At 44.2% G+C, this 14,570-nt stretch overlaps 1 protein-coding gene across 1 annotated transcript; it reads right to left on the bottom strand.

Moving 5' to 3' along the window:
- Window positions 1–30: 30 nt before the first annotated feature.
- On the bottom strand, window positions 31–13,992 carry LOC123488012 (signal transducer and activator of transcription 1-alpha/beta-like). Its single transcript, XM_045219053.1, has 7 exons — window positions 13,829–13,992; window positions 1,254–1,381; window positions 989–1,133; window positions 705–800; window positions 457–543; window positions 242–320; window positions 31–137 (listed from the first exon to the last, which is right to left on the bottom strand). The coding sequence occupies exons 2-7, from the start codon at window positions 1,379–1,381 to the stop codon at window positions 31–33; spliced, it is 642 nt and encodes a 213-aa protein (XP_045074988.1). The 5' UTR covers window positions 13,829–13,992.
- Window positions 13,993–14,570: the final 578 nt, after the last annotated feature.

The following is a 14,570-nucleotide window of genomic DNA, read 5'->3' as shown; positions in this document are numbered from 1 at the left end:
AATGTCACTGTTTAGCCTCATCATGACCCCTCAGACCCCTCTTACCCCTCTCTTGAACTTCAGCTTGAAACACATCTCTACAATCAGCAGCTTCTCATGTTCCAGCTGTTTCGGTGTCAGCCCGTTAATTTCATGTTCTAAAGTGAGAGAAGGAAAAACATTCACTTACGGACTATACTTGAAACACAGAGTCCTGTAAATAGATGATGATCTATTACAGATTGAGAATAAATCACCTCACCTCTGTTCTTAAGAGTATTTAGCTTAAAGTCATGTTCGTCTTGAAGGTATTCCAGAGACTTTATATTCTGATCCGCTTCCTAGCAAGTGAGATAAACGTGTTGGATCAGATAGATGACAAACCTGACATGCATGAATATGTACTGAAAATCAATGATGGACTTGTTCCACCAGGAAACAATCAACATATAGTGTATGATGGAAATGTTAACTCACCTGAACCTTGTTTTTCATGTCTTTGACTTTGTTGTCCAGCTTTTGTTTCTCCAGAACCATGCTAGTGTGTGTGTTTTCTCTGTCAGTCTGAGAAGAAAATACTGTTCATTTAACTGCACAGTTAAAGCATGTAAACGCTCCAATATACAGTTATGGATCATCTACAATATCTGACAGCATGGATAGAGAAAGACGTGTGGTGATTTTGTTAATTACAATGTATGTCAATACAAGTCAATGTAGGGCACCTCTATGCTTTTGGCAGCAGCCAGAATCCTCTGCTCCTCCTTCAGGTTTCTGGAGATGATCATGGCCATGTGAACAGGGTCCTCCTGAAAGTGGTCCTGTGAAAGTGTGTACTTTATTACTATAAACCCCAAAAACAACTCAGACACTGGGGTCATACATTAAAAACGAATTACAAATCAAAATCTTCCAGAATAAAAAAAGTTATTATAGATAATTACTGTAACATACAAGCAATACAGTATGGAAGGCCACTGGTAAAGATGTGACTGAGCTCATACTATACCTGGAGGTTTCTCTTGATCTTGCGGATGTTGTGTTGTAGCAGGAAGTTGTTCTCCAGGGCGAAGCGGCTGTGTTGGTCATCCAGCTGGGCTAGCAGGTCATGGAAACGTACTGTTGCTAAGGAGTCCTGAACAGCCACATTTTCCCTACAGGGTTTCAATCACAGGGGAAGATATCGGATGAAGGAGATGAATAGACTACAGTAGAGAGTCAATCTTTATTTATTCATTAAATACAGCAGACACTCTCCTACCATCACTGCTTACCAGTCAATGCTCTCAATCCACTTGCTGAGGTACTGTCTGATGTCCATGGGGAAGGAGTCATCATAGAGCTGGTCGACCTGCTCCAGGTATTTAGACTCCAGTAGTTGCAGCTGGCACCACTGGGCCATCTGATCAAGGAGAAGTAACAGAGAGCTATGTAATGAGCCAACGAAATAAATTAAGATATGAATATTGTCTAAGATTGAGACGTGTATTTGGTTACAATATGACCTGTATCAACTAACCCATTTAGATGATGGGCCGTAGAAAGCTACAGGATCTGCTTTAGTTTTCGAGATGATCAATCTCTGTCGAGGGAGGAGCTGGTTTTTACATAGTGTGTATTTATTTATTCTGAACACAAAAATGTAAATATGTACTTTTATGTTCGCTAGCTGGACAGGCAAACGTCGCAGAGTACTAAACTGTAAACCAATCAAAACTTGTGTACTATCCATGGTACTATCTCTGCTGATCCCGTCTGCCAATCACATTATCCGTATCTAAGGTAGTAGACAGCTGGTGACATCTTGAGAGCAATCTTCATCCGACAAACTGCTATCAGGTAAAGTCTTTATTTATTTAGAACTATTTAGTTATAGAAACATGATACCATCAATGCAAGCTGTAAAACGACTCCCAACTTAGAACCCAGCAACCTTAGTAATGTAGCTAGCTTGCTAGTTAGCTAGCTAGCTAGGTACAACAAGCAAATATGTTGCTAGCTAGCAGGAGCAGATACTGTAGCTTTATCACTAGCTAGCATGTCATTCCGGGACAAGGAGCGTTTTAGCTATCAGTTTATTCAAAGTAATAATTTAAGACTACAAAAATCTATAGGACAAGTAGTGTAAATCTAATAGTCATCAAGGCAGGACTTACTAATTTCATTGATACTGACAAATACGAAATGGCACATTATCCCTGTCAATAGTTGGACTAGGATGATTGCAGAGCACCCTGCCTGCCTCAAAAGTCAGGATGTTCATTTTGTAGCTCACAAAATACATTCCTTTGCTGTGATTTATTTGATCCATTCTGGTCTCCCACTTTTGTCTCACATTATCTGTTCAGCTCTCCTGTGTACTGCTCCCAGAGATCAACAAGTGCTATTCACCAAGCATGGGCTGATTCACGGACCTGTGAGGAGAACCATCCTACTGCAGTTTGAACTAGCCCTGCCGTCACTATTTAGACATTGGGATCACATATGCATTTGCCTGTTGTCTTTTCTTTGTGGATTTTGTCTTGGACAGTTTAGCGCATTTTAGAGTTGAAGCACACCCACTACAGATACATGTACTTGTTTGAGCATCTTTATTCATTATTGTCTCTCACTTTTGTCTCCTATGATCTATTCACCAAGTCCTGCCATTTGAACTATCCCTGCTGTCCGTCACTATTTAGACATTGAGACCACATATGCATTTGCCTGTCTTTTCTTTGTGGGTTGTCTTACACAGTCTAGTGCATTTTAGAGTTGAAGAACACCAACTACAGATACACATGCTTGTTTGAGCATCTCAAAGACTAAATTCAATGTAGAATCAGTTTCACACATGACAAACTGATTATTTTACTATTGTAACATGCAGTGGGGAGAATTATATCATCCCCGTCAGCAGCCCAGGCTTTTACCATAGACGGTAGAGCTCTCGTCTCTAGACCACACAAGCTTTAGATTGCATTCTGCTAAGGTACTTGTCTCTCTCTACATCGGTCAGCTACATTAGTGACCAGGGTGGGATCTTTGATACGCCTATGGGGCCTGGGCACACAAATGCTCCTACAGAGAAGGGGGAATACTGAATCATGCGCTGATGACAGTTCTACAATCTCTATCAGAGGCCCAGGCTTTTGGCATAGATGGTAAAGCTCTAATTTCTGGACTGCAACCCTCCACAGTACTTGATTTAGCCTATATTGATTGGTAGGTTACACTATATTTAGATACTTCAAATACTCCCTAAGCCACCTTTGCTATTTGTCTCCATACCCAATAAATGGTGAAACACTATTTGTGATTGTGTTCTTTGTTGAAATGTACATGCATGAAATGTACATTATAATTCGATTTTGGCACCGTCATCTTTTAGAAGGTTAGTGGGAATGTTAATTTAAACCACCTAGATATACTCACATTCACTGAACATCTAGTATTTGAAACTCAAACAATTTATGAACTGCTTTTTCTATAATCCTACAGGCTCTATCATTCTCTTTATCATTCTCCATACCTTATATTGCAATGCATCCAACATTATAGAGCTCAGCGTTCAACACCATAGTGCCCTCAAAGCTCATCACTAAACTAAGGACCCTGGGACTAAACACCTCCCTCTGCAACTGGATCCTGGACTTCCTGACGGGTGGTAAGGGTAGGCAACAACACATCTGCCACGATGATCCTCAACACGGGGGCCCCTCAGGGGTGCATGCTTAGTTCCCTCCTGTACTCCCTGTTCACTCATGACTGTGTGGCCAAGCACGACTCCAACACCATCATTAAGTTTGCCAACGACACAACGGTGGTAGGCCTGATCACCGACACTGAATAGACAGCCTATAGGGAGGATGTCAGAGACCTGGCAGTGTGGTGCCAGGACAACAACCTCTTTTTTATTTATTTTTATTTCACCTTTATTTAACCAGGTAAGCCAGTTGAGAACAGGTTCTCATTTACAACTGCGACCTGGCCAAGATAAAGCAAAGCAGTGCAATAAAAACAACACAGAGTTACATATGGGGTAAAAAACATAAAGTCAAAAATACAACAGAAAATATATATACAGTGTGTGCAAATGTAGCAAGTTATGGAGGTAAGGCAATAAATAGGCTATAGTGCAGAATAATTACAATAGTATTAACACTGGAATGCTAAATGTGCAAGAGATTATGTGCAAATAGAGATACTGGGGTGCAAAAGAGCAAAATAAATAACAATATAGGGATGAGGTAGTTGGGTGGGCTAATTTCAGATGGGCTGTGTACAGGTGCAGTGATCGGTAAGGTGCTCTGACAACTGATGCTTAAAGTTATTGAGGGAGATAAGAGTCTCCAGCTTCAGAGATTTTTGCAATTCGTTCCAGTCATTGGCAGCAGAGAACTGGAAGGAATGGCGGCCAAAGGAGATGTTGGCTTTGGGAATGACCAGTGAGATATACCTGCTGGAGCGCAGACTACGGGTGGGTGCTGCTATGGTGACCAATGAGCTAAGATAAGGCGGGGATTTGCCTAGCAGTGATTTATAGATGGCCTGGAGCCAGTGGGTTTGACGACGAACATGTAGTGAGGACCAGCCAACAAGAGCGTACAGGTCACAGTGGTGGGTAGTGTATGGGGCTTTGGAGACAAAACGGATGGCACTGTGATAGACTACATCCAATTTGCTGAGTAGAGTGTTGGAGGCTATTTTGTAAATGACATCGCCGAAGTCAAGGATCGGTAGGATAGTCAGTTTTACGAGGGCATGTTTGGCAGCATGAGTGAAGGAGGCTTTGTTGCGAAATAGGAAGCCGATTCTAGATTTAACTTTGGATTGGAGATTCTTTATGTGAGTCTGGAAGTTGAGTTTACAGTCTAACCAGACACCTAGGTATTTGTAGTTGTCCACATACTCTAGGTCAGACCCGTCGAGAGTGGTGATTCTAGTCGGGTGGGCGGGTGCCAGCAGCGTTCGATTGAAAAGCATGCATTTAGTTGTACTAGTGTTTAAGAGCAGTTGGAGGCTACTGAAGGATTGTTGAATGGCATTGAAGCTCGTTTGGAGGTTTGTTAACACAGTGTCCAATGAAGGGCCAGATGTATACAAAATGGTGTCGTCTGCGTAGAGGTGGATCTGAGAGTCACCAGCAGCAAGAGCGACATCATTGATATACACGGAGAAAAGTGTCGGCCCAAGAATTGAACCCTGTGGCACCCCCATAGAGACAGCCATAGGTCCAGACAACAGGCCCTCCGATTTGACACACTGAACTCTATCTGAGAAGTAGTTGGTGAACCAGGCGAGGCAGTCATTTGAGAAACCAAGGCTATTTAGTCTGCCAATAAGAATGCGGTGGTTGACAGAGTCGAAAGCCTTGGCCAGGTCGATGAAGACGGCTGCACAGTACTGTCTATTATCAATCACGGTTATAATATCGTTTAGGACCTTGAGCGTGGCTGAAGTGCACCCGTGACCAGCTCGGAAACCGGATTGCATAGCGGAGAAGGTACGGTGGTATTCGAAATGGTCGGTGATCTGTTTGTTAACTTGGCTTTCAAATACTTTTGAAAGGCAGGGCAGGATGGATATAGGTCTGTAGCAGTTTGGATCTAGAGTGTCACCCCCTTTGAAGAGTGTCACCCCCTCTCCCTCAACGTGATCAAGAAAAATGAGACGATCGTGGACTACAGGAAAAGGAGGGTTGAGCACGCTCCCATTCTCATCGACGGAGCTGTAGTAGAGCAGTTTCAGGTTCCTTGGTGTCCACATCACCAACAAACTGTCATGGCCCGAACACACCAAGACAGTCTTGAAGAGGGCACAACAACGCCTATTCCCCCTCAGGAGACTGAAAAGAGTTGGCATGGGCCCTCAGATCCTCAAAAAGTTAGTTATACAGCTGCACCATTGACAGCATCCTGACTGGTTGCATCACTGTCTGGTATGGCAACTGCTCAGCCTCCGACCGCAAGGTGCTAGAGAGGGTAGTGCGTACGGCCCAGTACATCACTGGGGCCAAGCTTCCTGCCATTCAAGACCTCTATATCAGGCGGTGTCAGAGGAAGCCCCTGAAAATTGCCAAAGACTCCAGCCACACTAGTCATAGACCGTTCTCTCTGCTACCGCACGGCAAGTGGCACCGGAGTGCCAAGTCTAGGTCCAAAAGGCTTCTTAACAGCTTCTACCCCCAAGCCATAAGACTGCTGAACAGCTAATCAAATGGATACCTGGAATATTTGCATTGAATCCCCCCTTTTTTATGCTGCTGCTACTCTCTGTTTATTATCTATGCATAGTCACTTTAACCCTACCTACATGTACATATTACCTCAATCACCTCAACTAACCGGTGCCCCGCACATTGACTCGGTACCGGTACCCCCTGTATATAGCCTCCTTATTGTTCCTCTTCTTTTTTTTGCTTTGGTTTATTTAGTAAACATTTTCTTAACTCTTATTTTTCTTAAAACTGCATTGTTGGTTAAGGGCTTGTAAGTAAGCATTTCACGTTAAGGTCTACACCTGTTGTATTCGGCCCATGTGACAAATACAATTTGATTTGATGCACGCCCACCATTGTATTGGGCAGCTGCTATTTGAGAACTCATCTGGTTTAGAACTCAAACTCTGGTTATTTTACATTTTAGTCATTTAGCAGACGCTCTTATCCAGAGCGACTTACAGTTAGTGAGTGCATGCATTTTTTCATTCTGGTCCCCCGTGGGAAACGAACCCACAACCCTGGCGTTGCAAGCGCCATGCTCTACCAAATGAGCTACACGGGACTCTTACTACAGAGCACATTGTACTGTTTTTAGAGAAGATTGTATTGCAAGATATGCTATATGTGTAGGCTAAGCAATCTGTATTGCATAGCCTGTATACACACACCTTTCTATCTACATGCTTTTATTTGAGTTTCTATGCAAAGTATATGATTGAAAGTTTATTTAAGCCTGCAGCTAGTTACTTGAAATGAGACATAGACATGCCAAAACATGATTAAAAAATGGAATTCACTGACAGAGAAATAGCTAATGAAACACAAATTAACATTTACAGTAGTTGGCTAGCTTTTTTATAAATTGGCTAAATGGTTACCTCTTCATACGATCAAGACCATTCGTATTGCATGCTGAATATTTCACGTGCACTCGAAAACAGATACACTACATGACCAAAGGTATGTGGACACCTGTCTCGAATATCTCCTTCCAAAATCATGGGCATTAATATGTTGTTGGTCCCCCCCCTTTGCTGCTATAACAGCCTCCACTCGTCTGGGAAGGCTTTCCACTAGATGTTGGAACATTGCTGCGAGGACTTGCTTCCATTCAGCCACAAGAGCATTAATGAGGTAGGGCACTGATGTTGGGCGATTAGGCCTGGCTTGCAGTCGGCGTTCCAACTCATCCCACAGGTGTTCGATGGGGTTGAGGTCAGGGCTCTGTGCAGGCCAGTCAAGTTCTTCCACACTGATCTCAACAAACCATTTCTGGACCACGCTTTGTGCACGGGGGCATTGTCATGATGAAACAGGAAAGGGCCTTCCCCAAACTGTTGCCACAAAGTTGGAAGCACAGAATCGTCTAGAATGTCATTGTATGCTGTTGCGTTAAGGTTTCCCTTCACTGGAACTAAGGGGCCTAGCCCGAACCATGAAAAACAGCCCCAGCCTATTATTCCTCCTCCACCAAACATTACAGTTGGCACTATGCATTGGGGCAGGTAGCGTTCTCCTGCCATCCGCCTAACCTAGATTCATCCATCGGACTGCCAGATGGTGAAGCGTGATTCATCACTCCAGAGAACGCGTTTCCACTGCTCCAGAGTCCAAGAGCGGCGAGCTTTACACCACTCCAGCCGACGCTTGGCATTGCGCATGGTGATCTTAGGCTTGTGTGCGGCTGCTCGGCCATGGAAACCCATTTAATGAAGCTCCCGACAAACTGTTATTGTGCTGACGTTACTTTCAGAGGCAGTTTGGAACTCGGTAGTGAGTGACGATTTTTACATGCTTCAGCGGTCCCATTCTATTTATTTATTTTTTATTTATTTCACCTTTATTTAACCAGGTAAGCCAGTTGAGAACAGGTTCTCATTTACAACTGCGACCTGGCCAAGATAAAGCAAAGTAGTGCAATAAAAACAACACAGAGTTACATATGGGGTAAAAAAAACATAAAGTCAGAAATACAACAGAAAATATATATACAGTGTGTGCAAATGTAGCAAGTTATGGAGGTAAGGCAATAAATAGGCTATAGTGCAGAATAATTACAATAGTATTAACACTGGAATGCTAGATGTGCAAGAGATGATGTGCAAATAGAGATACTGGGGTGCAAAATAGCAAAATAAATAACAATATAGGGATGAGGTAGTTGGGTGGGCTAATTTCAGATGGGCTGTGTACAGGTGCAGTGATCGGTAAGGTGCTCTGACAACTGATGCTTAAAGTTATTGAGGGAGATAAGAGTCTCCAGCTTCAGAGATTTTTGCAATTCGTTCCAGTCATTGGCAGCAGAGAACTGGAAGGAATGGCGGCCAAAGGAGGTGTTGGCTTTGGGAATGACCAGTGAGATATACCTGCTGGAGCGCAGACTACGGGTGGGTGCTGCTATTCCGTCTCCTGAGTGGCGCAGTGGTCTAAGGCACTGCATCGCAGTGCTAACTGTGTCACTAGAGATCCTGGTTCGTATCCAGGCTCTGTCGCAGCCGGCCGCGACCGGGAGACTCATGGGCGGCGCACAATTGGCCCAGCGTCGTCCAGGGTAGGGGAGGGAATGGCCGGCAGGGATGTAGCTCAGTTGATAGAGCATGGCGTTTGCAACGCCAGGGTTGTGGGTTCAATTCCCACAGGGGGCCAGTATAAAAAAATAAAATATGTAAGTCGCTCTGGATAAGAGCGTCTGCTAAATGACTAAAATGTAAAATGTAAATGTAATGGTGACCAATGAGCTAAGATAAGGCGGGGATTTGCCTAGCAGTGATTTATAGATGGCCTGGAGCCAGTGGGTTTGACGACGAACATGTAGTGAGGACCAGCCAACAAGAGCGTACAGGTCACAGTGGTGGGTAGTGTATGGGGCTTTGGAGACAAAACGGATGGCACTGTGATAGACTACATCCAATTTGCTGAGTAGAGTGTTGGAGGCTATTTTGTAAATGACATCGCCAAAGTCAAGGATCGGTAGGATAGTCAGTTTTACGAGGGCATGTTTGGCAGCATGAGTGAAGGAGGCTTTGTTGCGAAATAGGAAGCCGATTCTAGATTTAACTTTGGATTGGAGATTCTTTATGTGAGTCTGGAAGTTGAGTTTACAGTCTAACCAGACACCTAGATATTTGTAGTTGTCCACATACTCTAGGTCAGACCCGTCGAGAGTGGTGATTCTAGTCGGGTGGGCGGGTGCTAGCAGCGTTCGATTGAAAAGCATGCATTTAGTTTTACTAGTGTTTAAGAGCAGTTGAAGGCTACTGAAGGATTGTTGTATGGCATTGAAGCTCGTTTGGAGGTTTGTTAACACAGTGTCCAATGAAGGGCCAGATGTATACAAAATGGTGTCGTCTGCGTAGAGGTGGATCTGAGAGTCACCAGCAGCAAGAGCGACATCATTGATATACACGGAGAAAAGTGTCGGCCCAAGAATTGAACCCTGTGGCACCCCCATAGAGACTGCCATAGGTCCAGACAACAGGCCCTCCGATTTGACACACTGAACTCTATCTGAGAAGTAGTTGGTGAACCAGGCGAGGCAGTCATTTGAGAAACCAAGGCTATTTAGTCTGCCAATAAGAATGCGGTGGTTGACAGAGTCGAAAGCCTTGGCCAGGTCGATGAAGACGGCTGCACAGTACTGTCTATTATCAATCGTGGTTATAATATCGTTTAGGACCTTGAGCGTGGCTGAAGTGCACCCGTGACCAGCTCGGAAACCGGATTGCATAGCGGAGAAGGTACGGTGGTATTCGAAATGGTCGATGATCTGTTTGTTAACTTGGCTTTCGAATACTTTGAAAGGCAGGGCAGGATGGATATAGGTCTGTAGCAGTTTGGATCTAGAGTGTCACCCCCTTTGAAGAGGGGGATGACCGCGGCAGCTTTCCAATCTCTGGGGATCTCAGACGTTATGAAAGAGAGGTTGAACAGACTAGTAATAGGGGTTGCGACAATTTCGGCGGCTAGTTTTAGAAAGAAAGGGTCCAGATTGTCTAGCCCAGCTGATTTGTAGGGGTCCAGATTTTGCAGCGCTTTCAAAACATCAGCTGTCTGAATTTGTGTGAAGGAGAAGCGGGGGGCATGGGCAAGTTGCAGCAGAGGGTGCAGAGTTGGTGGCCGGGTTAGTGGTAGCCAGATGGAAAGCATGGCCAGCTGTAGCAAAATGCTTGTTGAAATTCTCGATTATTGTAGATTTATCGGTGGTGATAGTGTTTCCTAGCCTCAGTGCAGTGGGCAGCTGGGAGGAAGTGCTCTTATTCTCCATGGACTTTACAGTGTCCCAAAACTTTTTGGAGTTAGTGCTACAGGATGCAAATTTCTGTTTGAAAAAGTTAGCCTTTGCTTTCCTGACTGCTTGTGTATATTGGTTCCTAACTTCCTGAAAAGTTGCATATCGCGGGGGCTATTTGATGCTAATGCTGTACGCCACAGGATGTTTTTGTGCTGGTCAAGGGCAGTCAAGTCTGAGGAGAACCAGGGGCTATATCGGTTCTTAGTTCTGTATTTTTGAATGGGGCATGTTTATTTAAGATTGAGAGGAAATTACTTTTAAGGAACAACCAGGCATCCTCTACTGACGGAATGAGATCTATATCCATCCAGGATACCTGGGCCAGGTCAATTAGGAAGGCCTCCTCGCTAAAGTGTTTTAGGGAGCGTTTGACAGTGATGAGGGGTGGTCGTTTGACCGCGGACCCGTTACGGACGCAGGCAATAAGGCAGTGATCGCTGAGATCCTGGTTGAAGACAGCTGAGGTGTATTTAGAGGGTATGTTAGTCAGGATGATATCTATGAGGGTACCCATGTTTAAGGATTTAGGGTTGTACCTGGTAGGTTCGTTGATAATTTGCGTGAGGTTGAGGGCATCTAGCTTGGATTGTAGGATGGCTGGGGTATTAAGCATATCCCAATTTAGGTCACCAAGCAGTACAAACTCAGAGGATAAATGGGGGCAATCAATTCACATATGGTGTCCAGGGCACAGCTGGGGGCTGAGGGGGTCTGTAGCAAAGCGGCAACAGTGAGAGACTTATTTCTGGAAAGGTGGATTTTTAGAAGTAGAAGCTCAAACTGTTTGGGCACAGACCTGGATAGTATGATAGAGCTCTGCAGGCTATCTCTACAGTAGATTGCAACTCCACCCCCCTTTGGCAGTTCTATCTAGACGGAAAATGTTATAGTTGGGGTTGGAAATTTCAGAATTTTTGGTGGCCTTCCTGAGCCAGGATTCAGACACTGCTAGAACATCAGGGTTGGCAGAGTGTGCTAACGCAGTGAATAACTCAAACTTAGGAAGTAGACTTCTGATATTTATGTGCAAGAAACCAAGACTTTTGCGATTACAGAAGTCATCAAATGATAGCTCCTGGGGAGTAGGAGTGATACTGGGGGCTACAGGGCCTGGGTTAGCCTCTACATCACCAGAGGAACAGAGGAGGACTAGAATAAGGATACGGCTAAAGGCTTTAAGAACTGGTCTTCTAGTGCGTTGGGTACATAGAATAAAGGGGGCAGATTTCCGGGTGTTATAGAAAAGATTCAGGGCATTATGTACAGACAAGGATATGGAAGGATATGAGTAAAGTGGAGGTAAACCTAAGCGTTGGGTAACAATGAAAGAGATAGTATCTCTAGAGGCATCAATTGAGTCGGTCTCTGAGTGTATGGGGGGAGGAACAAAGGAGCTAACTAAGGCAGGTTTAGCTAGGCTGGGGGGTCTACAGTGATATAGTACAATTAGAAATAACCGAAACAACAATAAACTAACCATGTTTGGGCTGAGGCTAAACATAAACAGGATGTAGTACTGTAAAAAGGAACAGTCCAGCAGATATCAGCTGTATAGCTGAGTTATCATAAGGTCCGGTGGTGAAGCGCTAGTGAGTAAGAGGCCACGGCTAGCGTGTGCTACGTCCGTTTTGTTGTAGCCAGCTGGTAGCGATGAATCCGGAGTTAAAGGTCCAGTGATTCAGTGATTCCGGCGGAAAAACTGATATGTTCTGGGTCGATAACGCGCTGTGCAGACTGGCCGAATATCCGGTGATAAATGTCCAGTGATTAAAAATTAATCCCGCGGAAAAAAATCCAATATTCTGGGTGAAACACTGCTAGCTGTGGCTAATAGCAAGTAGCTAGTTCAGTAGCTAGTTCAGTTTAGTGAGTAAGAGGCCACGGATAACGTGTGCTAACGGGCCAGGGCTAGCAGATGGATGGAATCTTCGTGGTTAACGTCGTAACCACATCAGACGATTTCGTCGGCAGACCAGTCGTGTAGGATCGGCGGGGCTCCGTGTCAACACTAGGTGGTCCCGTCCGGTTGATAGAGAGGTAGAGAGCCGGGAGATGGGCCTAGCTCGGGATGATTAGCCAGACCACAGCGTCCGTTTTGTTGTAGCCAGCTGGTAGCGATGAATCCGGAGTTAAAGGTCCAGTGAATCAGTGATTCCGGCGGAAAAACTGATATGTTCTGGGTCGATAACGCGCTGTGCAGGCTGGCCGAATATCCGGTGATCAATGTCCAGTGATTAAAATTAATCCCGCGGAAAAAATCCAATGATCTGGTGAAACACCGCTAGCTGTGGCTAATAGCAAGTAGCTAGTTAGCTGGCTAGCTAGTTTCAACTGGAGATTCTAGATTCTAGATAAAAGGTAAGTCAATAATAGAATCCGTTCCACATTGAGTGAGGCGGGTTGCAGGAAAGTATATTTTGTAGAAGGATGAAAAGTCTGATAGGGAAATATGTACGAAAAATACAAAAAAACAGGGTATTTACAGGCTATTTACAGACACACGACAGAAACAGGACTGCACTACCTCGCCATCTTGGAATGATGAGCTTGTGTGGCCTATGAGCTTGTGTGGCCTACCACTTCGCAGCTGAGCCGTTGTTGCTCCTAGACGTTTCCACTTCCCAATAACAGCACTTACAGTTGACCAGGGCAGGAATTTGACAAACTGACTTGTTGGAAAGGTGGCATCCTATGAAGGTGCCAAGTTTAAAGTCACTGAGCTCTTCAGTAAGGCCATTCTACTGCCAATGTTTGTCTATGGAGATTACATGGCTGTGTGCTCGATATTATACACCAACGGGTGTGGCTGAAATAGCCGAAACCACTCATTTGAAGTCGTATCCACATACTTTTGGTGATGTAGTGTATTTATCTTATTTCAGTCTTTGGGAGCTAGCTTATCTGATCCAGACAGCAGCTCGCGTTTTCACAAGAGGCTGTGTTTACATCGAAGACAGAAGCAGGCCATTGGCTGCCTTCATCACGAGGGGTATGTATGGGAGTTGTGATTGGTTCCAAGTTTAGCAGTTCGGCAAATTTGCCTGCGCAGACTGTTGAAATATACATTTTATCCGAAAATGTGCAAGAATTTAAGGTGCCAACACATTTTATAGTCATCATAAGCATGTTTTACTGTCATATACAAAACATCAGCTCCTCCCTCGACGGGGATCGATCAACTTCACGTTTTTCAGCTTCGGATCACCACCTAATTTACCCTATCTCAACACAAAAGGTCCCTCCCCGTTTCCAAACAGAGATTGCAAGTGCTTTGAAGTAATTAATTTCCTTCTCCTTTCTAAGGAGCTGGTATAGAGGCTGTCATCAACACTGTTATAAATTATAGATCGCCTTACCTTTTATGTTGACTATGGACAAGAAATCACGAACGAAATACTTGAATAAAGTATGGTTTGCTGTTGCAGATCCGCTGCAAAGTACAGTCAGGTCACGCACAACATCAAACAGCATTACCCCCCAAAAAAATGTCACTTATTGTTCTATCTGTGGCGTAACAGTCTGACGCTCACATGCGGAAGGATGTATTATCCAATAGGAGTTTCGGATTTTTTTCGATAGCCAAACAAGACGAAGAGTTTGCTGCCAGACAGGCTGTTCCGACAGATGAACAACCTCCCATGAGATCCTTCACTGTCCATCTTAAGTATTTTCGTGGATATTAGACGACAATGGTACAATTTTGTTTTCATTAACTGTAATTAATGATATTACAGTGTTTTTAGTTGTTGACTGGTCGCAAATCTCCCCAAACCTTGAGCAAACCATCTAAAGCAAATACTGGATTATCTGCTGCCGTTCAGAAGCAGAAGAGAATACCCATCAGAACAGCCAAGTGTTTACCACGTGTTTTCAGGGAAAGTGAAAGTAACTAGAGCGGCTTTGCTGAAACTGTAGCTCCCGGGGTGAATGGGCAGGGACTGATCTATAAATCGTAGATATAAAAAAATAAATAATGAGTGGCTACTTTGACAATGACCAACTGAGATCAATAAAAACGATCTGGTCTGAATTCAAAGAATAGCCCAGCCCAATGAAGCGAGAACACATATTGTACAATATTAGGAGGAAATATACACT

This window comes from Coregonus clupeaformis, unplaced genomic scaffold (assembly GCF_020615455.1).
Source record: "Coregonus clupeaformis isolate EN_2021a unplaced genomic scaffold, ASM2061545v1 scaf2014, whole genome shotgun sequence".
In the NCBI taxonomy this organism is placed as follows: domain Eukaryota; kingdom Metazoa; phylum Chordata; class Actinopteri; order Salmoniformes; family Salmonidae; genus Coregonus; species Coregonus clupeaformis.
The sequence above is the reverse complement of the archived record's forward strand: the minus strand, read 5'-3'. Positions and strand labels throughout refer to the sequence as shown.

Excerpts from the sequence above, each read along its gene's own strand:
- LOC123488012 (XM_045219053.1), bottom strand. The coding sequence starts at position 1,381 with ATGGCCCAGTGGTGCCAGCTGCAACTACTGGAGTCTAAATACCTGGAG. Across the intron at positions 1,134-1,253 it reads TGGATTGAGAGCATTGACTG|GGAAAATGTGGCTGTTCAGG; the intron begins GTAAGCAGTGAT and ends GAAACCCTGTAG. Across the intron at positions 801-988 it reads AGATCAAGAGAAACCTCCAG|GACCACTTTCAGGAGGACCC; the intron begins GTATAGTATGAG and ends ACACTTTCACAG.